Below are 21,200 nucleotides of genomic sequence, written 5' to 3'. Positions count from 1 at the left end.
AATAAAAACCACTGGTTATAGGGGCATTTTTTGGAGAAATTTATCAAATAACCAAAAAAACACGAATTTAAAAGCAGAATTTTTTCAAAAAGTATCATTTTTTATTATTTGTTGGCATTTTTTGTGTATTTTGTGTATTTTTTTAGTATTGCCTGTTATTTATCATTATTACTGTTTTTATTTTATCGGGATATACCGCTTAGTTTAAAAGTTATTACGTTTTCTTTACAATAAGTAATTGGAAGAAAAAAAAATCTAAAAAAAATTAAAAAAAAATCTCAAAAATTTTTCGACCTCTTTTTTGTCGATAAAAATAGGTCTAGTTTCATCTATTTTCATATGTACACTTTAACGTGACTCACACTGTATAAGGAGACGTTAAAATTTATTTATTACACAAGCGACGCTTTGGTGTGCTTTAAACCATATCTCTCACATTCCAAGTTATTTTATTTTAGCCTTACACTAATTTGTCAAATTTCGATAACTTTGTAATAAAAATTTTGAAGAACTAACTACTTCCTTTAAACGGAGTTGTGAAAAGAAATACATTTTGAATGCTACTTTGGAGTATTGTCAAAACATCTATATTGAATTTTTCTTTGCACCTTAAATATTTCCTGTTAATTTTATTTAAGCTAAAATATTTGACAAATATACTAAAAGATTTCTTCGTTTATCCTTGCTTAATATTTGTGGTTCTCTATTATCATACATACTACACAAACACCTTTAAAACTGACATTTTGTTAATCAATATGGCGTCATCGTCTCATGATAGATATTGTAATGTCACAATATTATCTTAAAATATTTATCGTGATTGTACCATGAGTCTACTCCCTGTATCCTTAGTCTTAAAGTAAACATAAATCGCAAGCCAATTTGTGCTTTAACCACTTTCTAATAAGAAACAACGTGACTTTCGAATTCTCGTTTGACATAATAATACAGGGATTAGACACTGATAGCCAAATTGTGTAACACATGTCAATTAATCACGATTAGTACATAACTTTATGTACAGTGCTGCAAACTTACAGTTACTTATTCTGTTGAATCTTAGTGACTATAGTCTTGCATAACGAAATTTGCTTAGGCTGTGGTCTCCTATAAACGCCGTAGACCGCGTCATAATGCTTACAATAGAAATGTACTGTTGTGGTCTCTTTCAAACGTTCACGTCGGAATATGGACGTCGTAGGAACGTTGAATGTTTGTATGGCGTTTAATAGGATATTGTAGACTTAACAACATTTAATGTGCAAATGACTTTAGATAGCCACTAAAATACAAAAGAAAATAACTGTCGAATAAGTTTGCAACACCGCGCTATACCTAAGTGGTTAACTAGATAAATAAACACAGCAACCTCTTTACACTACCCTGCCCCGGAGACTAGAGTGCCAACTTACGAGCCATAAGGTCGCCATACCCGTTGTCTTAAAGGTTTAGCTCAGTCAGTGCCTGAGGATGACATTGACATAATAACGTGACACGGGACTATTCCCATCTCTCGTTCCCACCACTGCATCTCCTGTGTAGCCAGGATCTACAGCTTGACCGCCATAAAAACCCAACTAATGAAGGTTAAGTTTGTCCCGGGGGAAAGTTAAACTGTCATTGGACCCGCAACGAAATTAATCAGAAGAACATAGGACTTCGAAATTAAGGTTCGACTTCAATCTATTGCAAAACGTATGTCAGGTGACAAACAAAAATAATAACGTGACAGAGCATTTACAGGGTGTTAGGTAAATGGGTATATGAGCCGACACTAGCCCATGTTAACATATGCATATAAATGGTATGGTGAAGTCAGAAAATTGATATCATAATTTTAATTATTTTAATTTTCATACAAATCTGATTTTATAAATTTTATTTTGTATGAACATTTAAAAAACTAAAATGATGATATCAAATTTCTGACTTCACCATACCATTTATATGCATATGTTAACATGGGTTAGTGTCGGCTCATATACCCATTTACCTAACACCCTGTATACATCTGAAGAAGATCTGAATATCGCTGACGTTTGACGTTACAAAAACAAGGTGTTTTTGTAACGTCAAACGTCAGCGTGCCATACCTCAGGCACTGACTGACTTAGTCGCGTCGTCACTTATAACAACGGGTCAGTTATGGCACGACCACACCCACGCTTTGTCACAAAATCTTTGACATTATACATGTTAACGCGTTGCGTCGTGGCATAAACAATAGCAACTGGTCCTCTACCATCGAGCCGATTTTTCCCGATCACCATAGACAAGCATCTGTCGATCTTATTACCTTGTAATAAGGTCAAAAATCAATCAAATGTCTTGTCCATATCGATTAGGCGAAATCGATGTCGAGAATAGGGGTGCCGGACTAACAATACAAACCACTACGTCATATCAACTAATACAGCGAACGCCGTACCTTCGAAAGGTCTGTAAGCAATCAACTTTTTCTCGGTATTTTGTTGGCTACACTGGTAACATCGCCCAATATCATGCTACTGTGTTGCCAATTAACTAAATAAAAAAACTCGCCGAGTGCGTAATCGATCGTTTACAGACTTCTTAACGGTGTGACATCGGGCATGCCCTGGTAGAACCATTATGAAAAATATACAGGGTGTCCCAAAATCTACTACTACTACTACATCGATGATGCTTGATGTCTTAGACCCAGCTACTACCGTTGTCGTGACGTGCTAATTTTGAAACACCCTGTATGTAATATTCGCCTATGTACATAATCTCGGATGTACGAATTACATTATGTTTTTATATCAGTTTAATCACCTACAATTTTATAACGAACGGATGTATGGAGTTACTAAACAAAAGACTGTGAGTGAGTATACTCCGAAGTTTCGAATGTTGCCATCCTTCTCACACAAAGCTAGAGCGACGGAGACAGATAAGACTCGAAACAGCGTTTTGGAGTAGCCGCCCAGTAGCCTTATTCACGTAACAAAACTTCAACGACTACAAAACACTCAGCTGCGATCCTATCGAGTAATAGTTCTATCGAAATGACCCTTGTGAATACGGATTTAGAACTGTTTTTCAATGGGACGACGTAACAAAACTTCAATGACAACAAATAGCTGAGTCGCGATCCTATCGAGTAATCGTTCTATCGAAAATGACCCTTGTGAATACGGATCTAGAACTGTTTTTCAATGGGACGACTTCTGAACGTCAGCGAGATCTTGCTCAAAATACGTGAATTAGGCCACTGGAACCCAGCATTAAAAGATTCATATAACTACGTAGTAATTGAATTGAAAACCGGCGTCGGCATGCCCTAACCACACCTTACACGACCCTACGACTCACCGCACGTAAACGCCGAAGGTTCCGGCGTGGGTCCGGCGGGTTCCGGCGTGTGTCCGGCGGGTGCCGGCGTGGGCCCGGCGGGTCCGGCGGCGCCGACTAGCGGCGGCGGCGGCGGCATCAGCTGCGCTTGTGCTTGGCGTCGCCGGCAGACGGCGCGTCGCGGGGAGCTAGTAGCATCTTGATGGCGCCGGATGACATCAGGTAGAACCAGTATAATTGGGGTAGCAGGAGGATGCAAATGGAGATCTTGCAGCCGGTCGGTAGGGATTTCACGGCCTGGAAACAGCAGATTGAGTGATATAGCTTCTGTTCTGAAGACGTAGCGTGGGCAGGCCTCCTACTAGGTGGACCGACGATCTGGTGAAAGTCGCGGGCGAGCCTGGATGCGGGCAGCGCAGGACCGTTTATTATGGAAAACCTTGGGGGAGGCCTTTGTCCAGCAGTGGACGTCATTTGGCTGAAACGATGAGTGATATAGCTTCTGTAATAGTGATACGATATGAAGTATGTAGCCTCTATAAAAGAGGCCGCGGAGAACAGACTCCACGATGTCAACGGGACTATTCCCACCTTTCGTTCCCACCGCTGCAACTTCTGTGTAGCCAGGATTTATAGCTTGACTGCCATAAAAACCCAACCAGTGAAGGTCAATGTCCCGGGGGAAAGTTAAACTGTCATTGGACCCGCAACGAAATTCATCAGAAGAACCTAGGAGTTCGGTTAAGGTTGGACTTCCCTCCAGTGCAAAGCGGATGACAGGAGACAAAACAAAGGTTACTTAAACCTTGAAAGGATACAGACAGTAAGTATCAATTATGGGGGGTGCGTGACAGTTTATATAAGTTTATATGATATAAATTCATTTCAATAACGTTCATATTGTATAATAAACGTATGTTATAATAACACTTGATATAATTTTTTAACATATAATGTTTACTTCATATAATAAATCATTTCTAATAATATCATTTCAGATACCAATCACAACGCATAAAGACATTTGATATAAACCTTACTTAATCAAAGACTCATTTGATGTAATTTTGTTTAATATAAATATTATTTCACATAACCATTACTTGTAATAAATATTATTTGTTATACTCTTTAATTGATATAATTTCTGGTAGATATAACTTTAAGTATGTTCTTTTTTAGCTTGACTTATAAATGACTTTAGTGACAAAAACGAATCGCCGTAAAACCGGTGCAGTCCTGTTGTCCCCCCTGCTTGGCCCCCCTGGGGGAGCCAACAGGATTTCGAAATCCTGTTGTCCCCCCTGGCTAGGGGAGACAACAGGACTAGATTTTCAATCAATGATTTGAGGACTGTTGTCCCCCCTGGCAAACATTGGGTATTTAGAAGCCATATATTTTTGTAACATTTAAGAAGTTCTGGAGTACCTGACTAAATGCCATATTGCCAAACTAAATACCTTAACGTATGTCAAATAATAATTAACATTTTGTTAACGAAAAAATATAAGTTGTTGGTACCGGTAATATTTCTGACTATTCCAAAATCTCGGACTGGATTTTTAATCAATGATTTGAGGACTGTTGTCCCCCCTGACAAACATTATTTAAAAGCCATGTATTTTTATAACATAATTTGTAAAATACTGAAGTACTTGACTGAATGCCAAATTCCCAAACTGAGTGAATACCTAAACGTTTGTTAAATAATAATTACCATTTTGATAAAATCAAAATTATCTTTATAATAGGTTTAGACTAATTAAATTAGTACTTGAAAATCGTCAAATGCTCTTATGGAGCCTATACATGTCTCATTCTTTTTTTGCCCTACTACCTAAACGTTTGTCAAATAATAATTGATAACGAAAAAAATAAGGTGTTGGTGGTTGGTGCTGGTACTGACACCTAGAAACTTGAAATTTGGCAGGTAGGTTCCTTATAGGGTGTAGACATCTGCCAAGAACGGATTTTATTTATCTATTTATTTAAGGATAGGAAATAATACGAAGCATATTATAGGATTTTACGAAATTCCACACATAAGGGGGTAAAACGGACTCCACTCGTACGAAGTTGCGGGCGGCCGCTAGTTGAATGAGCGATTAATTTGTTGAAAATTATTATGATTTATTTAAAATTATGCAGTTTTAGCTTCCTACGTATTAATATTATAAATGCGAAAATTTGTGAGTATGGAATAGTATAGATGTTTGATACTCTTTCACGTAAAAACTACTAAACGGATTTTTAGTCAATTTTACAGAAGACTATTTTTTATACATGAGAATAGCATATACTTACTTAGCTTTTGTTTACAGCTTTGTCCACGTAATTTTTTTTCTGTCACAGAAAAAATATAGAGCGCATTCCTGTTTAAAAAACCGGGATAAAAACTGTCCAACGTCCTTTCCCGGGACTCAAAACTATCTCGATACCAAATATCAAAATCGGTTCAATGGTTTATGCGTGAATTCGTAACAGACAGACAGATAAAGTTTCTTTCGCATTTACTTGTATTATATTATATAAAAGCAAGTAAAGCAGATTTTGGAATAGTCAGAAATATTACCGGTACCAACAACTTATATTTTTTTCGTTAACAAAATGTTAATTATTATTTGACATACGTTTAGGTATTTAGTTTGGCAATATGGCATTTAGTCAGGTACTCCAGAACTTCTTAAATGTTACAAAAATATATGGCTTCTAAATACCCAATGTTTTCCAGGGGGGACAACAGTCCTCAAATAATTGATTGAAAATCTAGTCCTGTTGTCTCCCCTAGCCAGGGGGAACAACAGGATTTCGAAATCCTGTTGGCTCCCCCAGGGGGGCCAAGCAGGGGGGACAACAGGACTGCACCGTAAAACCGACTCCACGTAGTCTTGTCTGCCCTACCCCTAGAGTGTAATTTAGAAGCGCGTAGGCACGGAGGGGCGAGGCGGCCCGCGGGCTGAGGAGCAGGTGGCTGGAAGCGAGGCGCCGCGGCTGAGGCTGGCCGGCAAAGCCGGCCAGCAAGCCGAAGACGCGGTGTCGAGCGAAAGCCATCTGCGACGATTAGCACGCGAGGGACCGCCAGAGCCCCGCAGTGCCGGAGCCGTGACAGAAGTCTCAAGTTTTTAGTCAAATTTGCATGCTGCATGCCTGCATGCCTGCTTGCTTGCTTGCTTGCCTGCTTGCTTGCTTGCCTGCTTGCTTGCCTGCTTGCTAGCTTGCTTGCCTGCTTGCTTGCCTGCATGCTAGCTTGCTTGCTAGCTTGCTTGCTTGCTCACTTGCTTGCTTGCTGCATGCAATGCTTATTATAACAAATGAACTATATATAAAATTATTATTGTTATATGATTTAAGTTTTATAGGAAAATAATTTTATCTCATTTGATTGTTCGACATTTTATTTTTATATGATTTGAATGTTATTTGTTTTAAATAGTATACATATAATGATATTGTTCGAAATAAAAGCATTAATGCGTTTCTGAAAATAAATAACAGATTTATTGCTCAAAGCTCTTAATCCGTTTCATTAACCGATTTAAAACAATATGAACATTTTATCGGTAATTTATAAAATACATCTCCATGACACATGACATGCTCGTGTCATAACATTTTACTCTTAAAGAAAAAACAAACCAAAGACAACCTCAAAATAGGTTTTCTTTACATCTCCCCCCCTAGGAGAGAACAATTATTTTAAGTAATTGTTCATTCATTATGCATTGGGTATAGTTTTGTAATGTGATAGAAATTTGATTCAGATTTCTGGTGGCCGGTATCTACTTCATAGATTGTATTTGATATCTTCTTCAAAATTTTGTATGGACCAATTCTCAATTCATTCATCTTCTTCCTATTCAATCGATTTCCGTTCTCTACGTAGACTCTATCTCCCTCTTCCAATTTATAGTCTTCTCTACGCTGGTCGAATATCTTCTTATTATAATTGTGAGATTTTTATTGTGTTTTCCAGAGTAAACCAAAATTTTCTTCATTTTTGTCACCTAGTACATCAGGAATCTTGACAGAAATCTTTCAGCATCAATGTGTTCATTAAATTTCACATTTATTTACATAACTGTTTTCTGGTTTTAATACCCCAGTTTGTAAATTTTCTTCATTTTTGTCACCTAGTACATCAGGAATCTTGACATTTTGTGAATTTAAACAAACATTATGCTGGTAGTTAGTCTATGTTACTTAAGTCCTCTTCAATACAAGTTTCATCTCTTTGTTCTCGATTGTTACCCTGTACCTATGATGTTTAATTCCTCATCTTGCATTAGTTTGAAATTTTTGATACAATCCAAATGGTGTTTGACTTTCCATCTGCCGTTGGCTTCACCATAAAGTCAAATCTCAACGTCTCCATTTTTCTTGAAATAATTGCAGCGCATGGACCTATAAAAAAAGGCGGACGGAACTCGCGCTACAACAAAACTGTGACGCAAAATTTTGGCGTTTGTCTATTGTGTGAGTGAATTTAGGGATGCCATGTTAGCCAAAACATTTTACCCTATTATTTTAAGAAAAACATAGATCGGCAGATGTTACTTGGAAATGTAGACAGAATTATTCCGTGCCATTTTAAAAGGATGAAAGGTGTATGCGTTGAGGTAGGCGCGAAATTTTCAATGTTCAAATTTTCTTACATTGTTTGCAAGTCAGTGTGTCAGGGTATGTATGTTACGGTCAAAGTGATAAATGTGAAAATTATGAATAATCGCCGGTTATTATGAATAATAAATAAATAAATAAAATAAATAAATATCTTTGGACATTTTACACTGCGCTTCTAGTCCCAAACTAAGCAAAGCTTGTACTATGGGTACTAGACAACGGATATAAACATACTTAAATACTTTTTAACCGCATGATTTGGTAAATGTGATTAATATGAGGTCATTTATGTGTGTATAAAACTAAATAGGCGGCTTAGGGGTGGCCCAAGGGCCACCCCCGCCGCACCTTAACCTATTTTTCACTTTATAATAAAAACATTATGTTATAGGCATCATGGAAAAGTAATATTATGCAAGAAACACTCCAAACTCATTATGCCAAATTATATTAATATATGATATCAAAACGTTCAAAAGTTTGGCTGTACACGAGCACGTACACAAGATGTTGTTCTTTTTTATGAAATTTGTTAGTACTAAGCTTCAATTATTTAATAATCACTGTTAAATGTGATTCATTTATCACTTTTACCGCGACTGTCGGTAATTATTCATAATAACCGGTTATTATTAATAATTTTCAATTTATCACATTAACCGTAACATGTACATAATGTTGATCAAAAATGATTCACGCAGTTACAAATTACGAATCTTGTGTACATTATAATCATAATCTTATGCATCATCAATATATTATTATTATCTCTGATAGATTTTTTTTAACATACAACCTGACACTGACTTGCAATCAATGTAAGAAAATTTGAATTTCGCAGTTCCACATTTTTGGGAAGGATCAAATTTGCCTATGAAAATATATCCCATTAAAACACAATTATTATGATAAATTATTTTATTTCCATAGTATGCGTATACAAAACTAAAAAGTCCTAAAATCATTATTAATTTCCCATATTTCGGGTAATTTTCCCACGTAAATAACTGAGAACACTGGTCTTTGACGTATTATTTTTTCGAGTGAATGACGTTTGATTTCAATTAATTTCAATATTTTAATGTCGGGAAATAAGTGATTGGATTATTATTTTGCCTGTGAAATGTGATTCCTTAATTTTTGTTTGTTCGAACAGAACGGTTTTTACACAATTTCATCACACAAGACATGTCGTATTCGTGTTGTTTTTTCGCTGCTTAAATGTGTCAACTGTGTGAAGTTTGCACTCGAAGTGGTGTAACAGGGTGTGAATGTGTGCGTGCCGGCCTGTACGTACAGGCAAGCTGGTGTATCCTAATGTCACAGTATTTTGTTGATGAGAATCCGTCCGACTTTTTTTATAGGTCCATGTTGCAGCGAATGTTAATTTATAATGATATTGTTCGAAATAAAAGCATTAATGCGTTTCTGAAAATAAATAACAGATTTATTGCTCAAAGCTCTTAATCCGTTTCATTAACCGATTTAAAACAATATGAACATTTTATCGGTAATTTATAAAATACATCTCCATGACACATGACATGCTCGTGTCATAACATTTTACTCTTAAAGAAAAAACAAACCAAAGACAACCTCAAAATAGGTTTTCTTTACATACATTGTAAGTTTTATAGAAAATATTCATTATATCAAACCATTTTATATCAGTTAATAGTTATTTGTCTTAAAATTATTCGTTTTAAAATTATATTATTCGTTTATTATAGTAAATAATTATTATATTAAACGATTTTATATAATTTGATGTTATATCCTCTAAGTATTATATGATATGTAGTTATATCATACATTACACACCCAATTATGGGGACCTATCTTGTGAGCTGACTCCACGATGATGACGAAACAACAGTATTATCGCCTTCTCTTTCCCTGTCTCGGTATTTTTTTTTATCCACAACGAGGAAGCTCTTGGCCTGTATCTCACCTGATGGTAAGTGACGATCAGGCCGAAAAGGTGAAAGCGAGCTTCCCTCGGAATACTCCGGAATAATCCTCCTCCCTAACTGCCGGAACACAACAATGCTGTTAACATTATTGTTATGTCGACAGACTTAGGTAAGATGGTGGTAGCTATAGTCTGGTCCGTGAGCACGTAGAATTTTGTCCAATGACCCCTAGCTACCCACCCTTATCGCTCGCGCGTAATTATATTGCTATCGCGCTCGCACACTCACTGCGGGTGCCAGTCGCACTGTCGCGACAGCAATATAATTACGCGCGAGCGATAAGGATGGGTAGCTAGGGGTCATTGGACAAAATTCTATGTGCTCACGGACCGGGCTTTAGCCAGGCGGACTTAGAACAAGCCCTACCACCAACCAAACCGAACAGAAAAATCTGTTCCCACTGGGAATCGAACCCGGGACCCCTGCGTCTGAAGCAGGTGGTCTTACCACTAGACCACAGAGGCGGTTAATGACCACAAAGAAGCCACTCATCTCGAGGTCCGTTGGCCAGGTACAGGCGCGACGCCTTCAGCCGCAGCCGCGACGGGTGCCTCAGAGGCAGCGTTGCCAGTTTTTTTTTTCGCCAAGTCGGGACTTTGGTACTTTTTGAGTGAAAATAGCGGGATTCTTCCGTCAGAAGCGGGACATAGTAAAAAAACGTATACAATCAAAGGTTTTCAAATATTTATCTTTTAATTTGACTTAAAATTACGTTTACGTGACAATAGATAGCAAAAGTAGTCATAGAAAATGTATTTTAACAAAAAAATAATATTTTAAATCAGATTTACTCTATCTTTAAATTCGTCTTTAGAATAAAAAAAGAAAAAAAAACAAATTTCGAAAAAAAAAAAATTCTTTAGAATAATAAATGGCGTTTCAAACAATAGTCTGGTGAAGTGAGTGTCTCTATCCGAAAAGCGGGACCGAGCCTGTCCCGCGCGGGACATATAAATTTGATTTAAAAATCGGGACGTCTGACAACGCTGCTCAGAGGCCACTCACCTCGAGGCCCGTTGGCCAGGTACAGGCGCGACGCCTTCAGCCGCGGCCGCGACGGGTGCCTCAGAGGCCACTCACCTCGAGGTAGGGCAGGCGTCGCGCGCGCGCGTACAGCAGGCAGGCGTAGGGCAGCGACAGCACGCGGCACAGCAGGAAGGAGCCGAGCATGGCCAGCCCGTTGGCCAGGTACAGGCGCGACGCCTTCAGCCGCGGCCGCGACGGGTGCCTCAGAGGCCACTCACCTCGAGGTAGGGCAGGCGTCGCGCGCGCGCGTACAGCAGGCAGGCGTAGGGCAGCGACAGCACGCGGCACAGCAGGAAGGAGCCGAGCATGGCCAGCCCGTTGGCCAGGTACAGGCGCGACGCCTTCAGCCGCGGCCGCGACGGGTGCCTCAGAGGCCACTCACCTCGAGGTAGGGCAGGCGTCGCGCGCGCGCGTACAGCAGGCAGGCGTAGGGCAGCGACAGCACGCGGCACAGCAGGAAGGAGCCGAGCATGGCCAGCCCGTTGGCCAGGTACAGGCGCGACGCCTTCAGCCGCGGCCGCGACGGGTGCCTCAGAGGCCACTCACCTCGAGGTAGGGCAGGCGTCGCGCGCGCGCGTACAGCAGGCAGGCGTAGGGCAGCGACAGCACGCGGCACAGCAGGAAGGAGCCGAGCATGGCCAGCCCGTTGGCCAGGTACAGGCGCGACGCCTTCAGCCGCGGCCGCGACGGGTGCCTCAGAGGCCACTCACCTCGAGGTAGGGCAGGCGTCGCGCGCGCGCGTACAGCAGGCAGGCGTAGGGCAGCGACAGCACGCGGCACAGCAGGAAGGAGCCGAGCATGGCCAGCCCGTTGGCCAGGTACAGGCGCGACGCCTTCAGCCGCGGCCGCGACGGGTGCCTCAGAGGCCACTCACCTCGAGGTAGGGCAGGCGTCGCGCGCGCGCGTACAGCAGGCAGGCGTAGGGCAGCGACAGCACGCGGCACAGCAGGAAGGAGCCGAGCATGGCCAGCCCGTTGGCCAGGTACAGGCGCGACCCTTCAGCCGCGGCCGCGACGGGTGCCTCAGAGGCCACTCACCTCGAGGTAGGGCAGGCGTCGCGCGCGCGCGTACAGCAGGCAGGCGTAGGGCAGCGACAGCACGCGGCACAGCAGGAAGGAGCCGAGCATGGCCAGCCCGTTGGCCAGGTACAGGCGCGACGCCTTCAGCCGCAGCCGCGACAGGATGCCTCGGAGGGACACGAACGGCGTCGACAGTTCCATCAGGTACACGAAGCCGAACGTGCAGTCGCCGAAGCTGCCGCGGAAGTACTGCGGAAACATTAAAAAAAACCATGAAAATACGTAGATATTGTTGGCTGTTTCTTTCGACCAAAAGACGTCCACTGCTGGACAAAGGTCTCTTCACAACGACCGGTCTACTCTCATTACTTACCAATTACCGGACGATCTACCGCGCTAAGATCGCGTAACGCACTCAGGCGCACGATGCAACGTGGATGTGCTGCGCACGATCGAAGTAAGTTAGTTAAATTATCTGGTGTGGGATCGAACTCGAGTTTCATGGGGTGACAGCCCATAAGTGTGCATTATTATGAAGTAGATGTTACCTAGCTCACACCTGTGGTGACACACTACAATGACCAGGAATCTAAAACCTCCAATGAAGAGGTGGTGCATGAGTATCACAGGATCGTGACGACAGTATTCCAGGAAGGAAGCCGAGGGTTTCTTGCGCGTTCCGTCACCAGAGGACAGCACCAGAGGATGGTATACAATTGGACCTTGTCTCCGAGGATGACACCCGTTCGGAAGGAAGCAATTCCACCTTAGTTTCTATCAGTGGTAGACCTCCATATCCCACATAAATAGACAAAATAATAAAACTCACCACGATGACCAGGAATCCAAAGCCTCCAATGAAAAGATGGTGCATGAGTATCACAGGCTCGTGACGACAGTACTCCAGGAAGGAAGCCGAGGGTTTCTTGCGCGCTCCGTCTCCAGAGGATAACACCAGCTCACCGTTCAAATAAACTCACCACAATGACCAGGAATCCGAATCCTCCAATGAAAAGATGATGCATGAGGATCACAGGCTCATGACGGCAGTACTCCAGGAAGGAAGCCGAGGGTTTCTTGCGCGCTCCGTCTCCAGAGGATAACACCAGCTCACCGTTCAAATAAACTCACCACAATGACCAGGAATCCGAATCCTCCAATGAAAAGGTGATGCATGAGGATCACAGGCTCATGACGGCAGTACTCCAGGAAGGAAGCCGAGGGTTTCTTGCGCGCTCCGTCTCCAGAGGATAACACCAGCTCACCGTTCAAATAAACTCACCACAATGACCAGGAATCCGAATCCTCCAATGAAAAGGTGATGCATGAGGATCACAGGCTCATGACGGCAGTACTCCAGGAAGGAAGCCGAGGGTTTCTTGCGCGCTCCGTCTCCAGAGGATAACACCAGCTCACCGTTCAAATAAACTCACCACAATGACCAGGAATCCGAATCCTCCAATGAAAAGATGATGCATGAGGATCACAGGCTCATGACGGCAGTACTCCAGGAAGGAAGCCGAGGGTTTCTTGCGCGCTCCGTCTCCAGAGGATAACACCAGCTCACCGTTCAAATAAACTCACCACAATGACCAGGAATCCGAATCCTCCAATGAAAAGGTGATGCATGAGGATCACAGGCTCATGACGGCAGTACTCCAGGAAGGAAGCCGAGGGTTTCTTGCGCGCTCCGTCTCCAGAGGATAACACCAGCTCACCGTTCAAATAAACTCACCACAATGACCAGGAATCCGAATCCTCCAATGAAAAGGTGATGCATGAGGATCACAGGCTCATGACGGCAGTACTCCAGGAAGGAAGCCGAGGGTTTCTTGCGCGCTCCGTCTCCAGAGGATAACACCAGCTCACCGTTCAAATAAACTCACCACAATGACCAGGAATCCGAATCCTCCAATGAAAAGGTGATGCATGAGGATCACAGGCTCATGACGGCAGTACTCCAGGAAGGAAGCCGAGGGTTTCTTGCGCGCTCCGTCTCCGGAAGACAAAACTAGTTCGCCATTCTTGGAGACGCGCTTCTGGAACCTGGATTTCCACTCCGCGCTGTTACTCATTTGGACGTATACCTGGGAAAATTCAATAATTTTCTGTAAGTATTTTAAATGGTAAGGTAATGGCTGAGGGCGCACACTGAAAATCAGTGTCGAGACATGTGTTTGTCTCAATTTATGTGGCATTTAAAGCACTTTTGGCGCAACGAAAAGATGTATTTCAGCAATAAAATGTACACTGTTAAAATTAAGCCTCCCAATGATTTCCAGATTGGCCGATTGAGAGACGGGTCGAATCCAGCATCTTCCTGCAACATTTTTGATAGTTGCAAGCAGCAGCAAGATTCTGGAATGGAGACCCAGCAAATGGAATAGTACCTACAAGCTGGATGATGATATAATTGCTAAAATCCTAGGATATGTCGTCATGTGATATATCCTTATACTGCTCTGCACTGTTCAACCAGTCGACTCATATCACTTCTAAGTTCTACTCGTCTCGACTGCTGACACCAGTCTCCTCTCCGCTCCGCTTCCTCCGCTCCGCTAGCGCACACTCACCATGTACATGGACCATATGTCGTAGAAGAAGTAGGCGGCGCCGAACCAGGCGTAGGCCTCCGACATGAAGTGCGACGAGCGCATGAAGTCGCGCGTGCACGACCACATGCACACGATGGCTCCTGTTGCGCACGACAGCGCCGCTTGCACTGCTGACACCATTCTCCGCTCCGCTCCGCTAGCGAACACTCACCATGTACATGGACCATATGTCGTAGAAGAAGTAGGCGGCGCCGAACCAGGCGTAGGCCTCCGACATGAAGTGCGACGAGCGCATGAAGTCGCGCGTGCACGACCACATGCACACGATGGCTCCTGTTGCGCACGACAGCGCCGCTTGCACTGCTGACACCATTCTCCGCTCCGCTCCGCTAGCGAACACTCACCATGTACATGGACCATATGTCGTAGAAGAAGTAGGCGGCGCCGAACCAGGCGTAGGCCTCCGACATGAAGTGCGAGGAGCGCATGAAGTCGCGCGTGCACGACCACATGCACACGATGGCGCCCGTAGCGCACGACAGCGCCGCTTGGACAGCTGACACCAGTCTGGGGGTACACAGATAAGAATATAGCTAGCCTCTGATCGAATCTTAGCCTAATATGCAACCGGGATTATAGCTAGGAAGAATAAAATGAGGACAAAAATAAGTCTTGGTTAGTTAGTCATCTTTAAATGGCTAACTTTCAATACGTTAAGTTCTTAAATGTTCAGCGATCCACGCTCTATTAACATTCAGACTAGGCATCCATTGGCATCCATTGGATGCCGGCGTTTAATGAATGACCTATAAGCCTGAGTTGCGATCTTATCGAGTAATCGTTCTATCGAAATGACCCTTGTGAATACGGATTTAGAACAGTTTTTCAATGGGACGACTTCTGAACGTCAGCGAGATTTTGACGTGAATTAGGCCACTAGACGTCCAATGAACTTTTTCAAAGTTTCGGTTACGGCCAGGCCGCGCAAAATACAAGTTATATCACAGCAGGAGGAGCGCAAGCGTCAGCGATTTGAGAGTTTTGTTGAGACTCTTTGAACATCTGTGCGCCATGTCGACGCTGCGCAGGCGCAAGACTGCAAGGGCTGCATGACGATGACTCTAACACCCGTATTCACAAACATTACTTTGAGGCCTCATAGTGCGCGTGGACGCACAGGGTCCCAAAAACCTATTCATAGACGATACTTCAGTGGTGACAAGCACTATGCGTCCCTTAGAATGAACGCAAAGCTAAGGTAGACAGGGAGCTGTATTACGCAACGCATAGTGTCTATTTACGTCAAAATTTTTAGGTTATTCTCGTTTTTTAGGTTTGTTTGCTTTATTTATGGTTGTATTCGATTAATATCATCTTACAATGGATTACAGTAGTGAAGAGTAATTTGATAATTTTATCAATGAGCAAAGTACAATATCGTCTGAATTGTAATAATCAAAGGGATTCCCAAAATCCCTTTGATTATTACAATTCAGACGAATTTAGTTTAGGTTTTCCAAAGATGGGGTACTTTTCATACTTTTACCACTGATAAAAGAAGACCTGAGGAAATTAACTGCGAGAGGCCTTCCAGTGCCACCTACATAATGTATCAGTTCCTAGTGGCAAATAAAACAAAAATTTTTATGAAGTTTTATTTTCATCAATCTTCAATGGCTTATTTAATTTTATGTATTTGTAAATCATGAATCTTTTTTTCATGTTCTAAAAAATTATTTTCTCTTGCTATCAATTTTTTTTCACTTTGTAGCCCCAACTCGTGCAAAGCCTAGCCTGGTCTTGTTGTATATTATTTAATGTGGTGCGTTTGATTCTTGTTTCTGTCTTAATCTTCATTCTTGCTACTACTAATCTTAATTTCTTCATACCTGTAAAGCAAATTATGAATTTAATTCCTTTGAGTATACTCTGCTTAGTTATTCCTCATAAATCTACCTACTAATATTTTAAAAACATTACTTACTAGTGGGTGTTGAGAACGTTTGATTGATTCCTAAGAAAGTTCTTTCTTTCTTTGGGTCTTTAAATTATTCCAGCAGGTTTTCAGTTGATGTGTGAGCCTTTGTGAAACATAAATATGGTTGAGAATTGTAAGTCACTGTTAGATTTTCCCAGTCCTGCTTATTCAACTCGATATTTTAGAGAGGATAATAATTAGGTATGCTTGTCTTCAATAATAGGCCTTTCTCTTATTATAGCTACAATCAGCAGCTCTCTTTCGGAAGAAGAAAACGGCAGCTTTTTTGATCTGAAAAATAATGATTGAAACACATGATTTTCACTATTTTTATTACTGCTCAAGACAGTGTTTTATTATTGAATGAAAATAAACAATGAAATCGAAGTATTCATACTAACCTGATAGTTGTAGTTTAATTCATATTTATTAAATTCACAAATCCACAAAATATTATCACATAAAACCGTTGCACCGTTTGAATGACAGGAATGTCAGTTAGCGGAGTGAAGTGCGTAACATAAGCGAACCAATCACAGAGCTCTATTCAACACTCTGATTTTGCATAGTCAAGGGTCGTTTAAGTATTGTTTATGAATTGAAAGGCTTGCCATATGGAACGCATTGAGAAATGTCACATTTCGCATAGCGTTGCTGCTTCACATAGGTAAGTATCGTTTGTGAATACGGGTGTAAAACCGCTAGATGGGGGGTCCTTTAGGAAGCGTTCTGGCGTTGACACTATCTATAGTCTGGTCTGCGAGCACGTAGAATTTTGTCCAATGACCCCAAGCTACCCATCCTTATCGCTCGCGCGTATTTTAATTATGTTGCTTGCTTGGGGTCATTGGAGGAAATTCTATGTGCTCGGCGACCGGACTTTACATACTTGTTGGTGATGTCGAGTACGTCGCCGACGCTGAGGCGGTAGGCGTGGCGGAAGCGCGCGCCGGCGCCGGTGGACAGCGCCGCCAGGTTCAGCAGCGAAAACAGTGACGTGAAGTACGCGAATCCAAGACCGGTTAATGCCACGCCGCGCTTTATGGAGATCCTGTAACGAACGGGGAACAGCATTAGTATTTAGTACCAAATAAATCAACTGTCACGTAAACAATTTAGTACTAAACTAAGACCGCTTTCACATTAGAGCGTCAGAATCGCGACAGCAGCGCGGCAGCGGCGGCGTTTTTATAATGTGAAGACAGGCATACGCTGTCATAGTACTATAGTATGAAATTATCGGCATGGCGTCTATCACGCTGCTAAGATCGCCAAATGTAAAGCGCTCCACGCTCCACAGGAATTCTACAACGACCATGACATACCATAAAACATCTTAGTACAACGATTGGAGTTTCATAACTTCAGGAACCTGCATGCATTGACATTGAGGCAAGTTCGCACATTACTGCTCCCGTAATATCTTGTGTTCGAGCTGAATTGAGGTTTACACCACAGAATAATAATAAGTACTACGTACAGAAGTTTTACTTCGGGAAGGTATTTAAAAAAATGTATGCTCAATGCCATTAACAATATGGTGTAATTTAGCCTGTTTCAAGAGTCAAGCACCAAACGTGTTGACAAACGTCTAGGCATGGAAATGATTGCTATTTTCCGTTCATTTTCATTTCATGAAATGATGATTTTTATTCATGTGATTTCACATGTGAAATTTCACAGGCAATGATTTTTATTCGCAGTGTTAAAATATAGCTCTTTCATATAATGTGCTACTTTTAATGAAGTATGAATTATGATGAACGATTGCTAATTAGCTACCTATATTGAATGTGACTTAATATCTGTTTGATTTTATGTCGCACAACAAAAAACAAACAGTTCCACAGCACAGTATGTATGCAACAAAACAATCACTAACCGCGCGACTAGTGAAAAATCATTCATTTCATTTGCCTGCTATCTAATGAAATCATACGAATCATGACAAGGAAATCTAAACCTTACTCCTTTAAGTTTAAAGTTCATATTTAAAATGCTCAGTTTCGTTCGTCATCACATCTCTTGTCCTTTTCTAACACGCACATGATCAAATCATTCCTTCTTACTCGCTCGGTCACTTAGCAGAGCAGCGCTCACGGACTTCGCTCGAATGAATGAATGAAATTCATGTGATTCGTGATTTCGTTGACTGCGAAATTATAGCAGTCTATGTGAAGAAAAATAGCAGGTGTGATTAATGAAATTCATCTCATATGATTTTTCACCTGCTATTCATGAAATGTTCCATGCCTACAAACGTCAGTGATCGGCACTGCGCCGAAGCTATAGGGCTGACTTCGGTAAAATGATGTGACGTGAGGTGCCAAACTGCGGAAAATGGCGGAGGAAATACATGATTTACCATGAATTATCATGAATTCGTGCTAAATCATGTATTATTAATATTAACTACTTATTTACCTCTCAGTGTCTTGAGGCAACTTAAAAAAGTACATTCTGTGTTTTATTATTATTTAGGCAGTTAAATACTGCACAGTATTTAGTACACCATTTTCTTTATTTTCTTCCATCATACACAAGAATACGCGTGCGTGAGTCAATGTTCGCTCGTATGTGAGGCCTTGTCGAATAGTATCCTGTAGGTGGGCCATCGTGCGTGTTTTGTTTTCTATGTAAACTCGCGGAGATGAACAGGCCTGTTTACACGAACAAACGTTCCCTCAATAATGCTGTCAAAAACATTAGCGGACAACAAAATAACTTCCGAGCCTGGTAATCCATCCAAATCGAAAAATAGAGAACAATTTTAACCTGTCAGTGCTGCCTTCACCTATCACGTGTAGATATTTCATTACGCTGTTGATGATGTCGCGATAAACTCGTTAAAGATAAACGTAAATATTATGGCTTACTGGCGCTTTCATCTCCGGTTTATCTTAAGACATTATCATCTCCCACTTGGTACACAGCCTAAACAAAACAGCTAGTCTCTGAGCTGAACAGTTTCGGATATTATCTAATTGATATCTTTACAGCTAGTAGACTTAAAATTATCCAAGTTTCATCTAAAATGGTTGCTTTGTTTTAGCTTTTTCTTCTTGCTAAAAGGATAATATTATTTCTGTCCTATTTTTTGTGTGATTATTTGTCTGTATATCAAAATTGTTTGTTTCCCTAATATAAATAAATATGTAAATAAATTATATTCTGGTTACTTTCAACTATTATGGGACTAAACTGTACGTGACTGTACAGTATGTAGTCAAAAATATAAACTGGCTGTTTTGCTACGAGCTATGGCATTATATTTACTTTAAAGATTATATGGAAATTCTGGAATATACTCATGTGTGTTATGAATTTATTAAATTGAGATATCTAAGATTTTTTTGCAATAATCATACAATTTTCCTTATTACTTTGTCAAGAGATTAGATTGATAATGAAAAAAGTGGTTTCGACATATCGTTTATCTTATTTTTCTAAACTTTTTCCTGCTATTTGCATGTATTCTGTATTCATATACCCACTATCCACACCTAGTCACAAATATTTCGCTGCGTAGAGCCAAGCAACGGAAGTTCCTTCAAACATGTCAGTAATTCTGACACATACCATCGTCTGTGTTTCGTATTCATACACAAAATAATTTTGTTTATACACAAACACTATGTGCATGTCCCGTTATGTAATCGAACCTTAGGCCCGCCATACACGGACAACTCGAGCAGTTAGCCAGTGATAAAACATAAACAAATTGCTCTTGCAGTCGTAGTCAATTGAAATTTTACCGTGCTGCCAAACGACCTAGCAGTCACAACTGCTCGAGCAGTTCCGTGTATTTGTGTACGTAGAATATAAATCGTTTCATCCATGAAGACGCGCCCCACCAATTTTTGGTCGAGGGAAGCGCGGGGTGCGGGGAGTTTGATCCGAGCAATCTGAGCGTCATTATTGTAGTGTGTGTGTGCACTAGGGTGTCCCAGGCTAGTAGGGCGAAATTTTTTTTTTCGATTTCTGGTACGCATACCCTTTAGTTTTTTTCTATTTGACCCTAGCAACTAAAATATCAAATATTATTAGTATCGGATAACTATAACCCGTGCCGACTTGACGTCAAACTTTTACCAAAATGTTTGTAGGTATGAAGCTGTATAGGATACTGTAGATTGTGGAACTTAACATTTGTTTAGTAAATACAACGCTGTTTTAGCTGCATATTATTTTAATTAAATATCTATTATTAAAAAGATGTTAATAATTCGTAAATTTTCTTTTGAAATATCGTTTTTACAGTCAGGATCTGAATTACCCTACTGACTACCTGAAAGTGTTATTTTTAAGTAATTTATAATTTTATTGCTGTTGTTCCTACTTAACAATGATTTCGCCATAAAAGTTGTACATTAATTTAATCGATCTTTTCGCTGTATCAAGTTTTTAGCGCATTGAAAAGAAGCATAATTAGATCATGGAGTAGGACTCTCGTTCATGAAACTGTCAGTTTGTTTGTTGATTGAACAAGACTATGCTTTTGATTAAAACAAAGTAATAAACAAGACAGCCACTCCATCTATCAAATACCTTAGATGCCGACAAAATTTTGGACTCTAAAGCTATTTTTGAGATGGTTTGCTTGCGTTTTTTCTTAGACTTTTCATGGCCATTAAAAACAAATATCCTCAAAGGTGCTTTTACCGTAAAAATACATTGCAGCCATGGATTGGCGTCTGGCATGTAGCATAAA

At 41.0% G+C, this 21,200-nt stretch overlaps 1 protein-coding gene across 1 annotated transcript in view; it reads right to left on the bottom strand.

Moving 5' to 3' along the window:
• Positions 1-1,883: 1,883 nt before the first annotated feature.
• Positions 1,884-21,200, bottom strand: part of LOC135082410 (uncharacterized) — a 32,559-nt gene continuing 13,242 nt past the window's right edge. Inside the window, exons 3-14 of the mRNA XM_063977205.1 lie at positions 17,379-17,540; positions 14,923-15,078; positions 14,530-14,707; positions 13,843-14,043; positions 12,937-13,065; positions 11,975-12,205; positions 11,648-11,806; positions 11,484-11,606; positions 11,320-11,442; positions 11,156-11,278; positions 10,992-11,114; positions 1,884-3,615 (exon numbers count right to left, since the gene is read on the bottom strand). Coding sequence (XP_063833275.1) covers positions 3,457-3,615; positions 10,992-11,114; positions 11,156-11,278; positions 11,320-11,442; positions 11,484-11,606; positions 11,648-11,806; positions 11,975-12,205; positions 12,937-13,065; positions 13,843-14,043; positions 14,530-14,707; positions 14,923-15,078; positions 17,379-17,540 — 1,867 coding nt within the window. The 3' untranslated portion in view covers positions 1,884-3,456. The remainder of the gene's footprint in view (positions 3,616-10,991; positions 11,115-11,155; positions 11,279-11,319; positions 11,443-11,483; positions 11,607-11,647; positions 11,807-11,974; positions 12,206-12,936; positions 13,066-13,842; positions 14,044-14,529; positions 14,708-14,922; positions 15,079-17,378; positions 17,541-21,200) is intronic.

Source organism: Ostrinia nubilalis, chromosome 21 (assembly GCF_963855985.1).
Source record: "Ostrinia nubilalis chromosome 21, ilOstNubi1.1, whole genome shotgun sequence".
NCBI classification, from domain to species: domain Eukaryota; kingdom Metazoa; phylum Arthropoda; class Insecta; order Lepidoptera; family Crambidae; genus Ostrinia; species Ostrinia nubilalis.
This window is presented reverse-complemented; position numbering and strand designations above follow the sequence as displayed.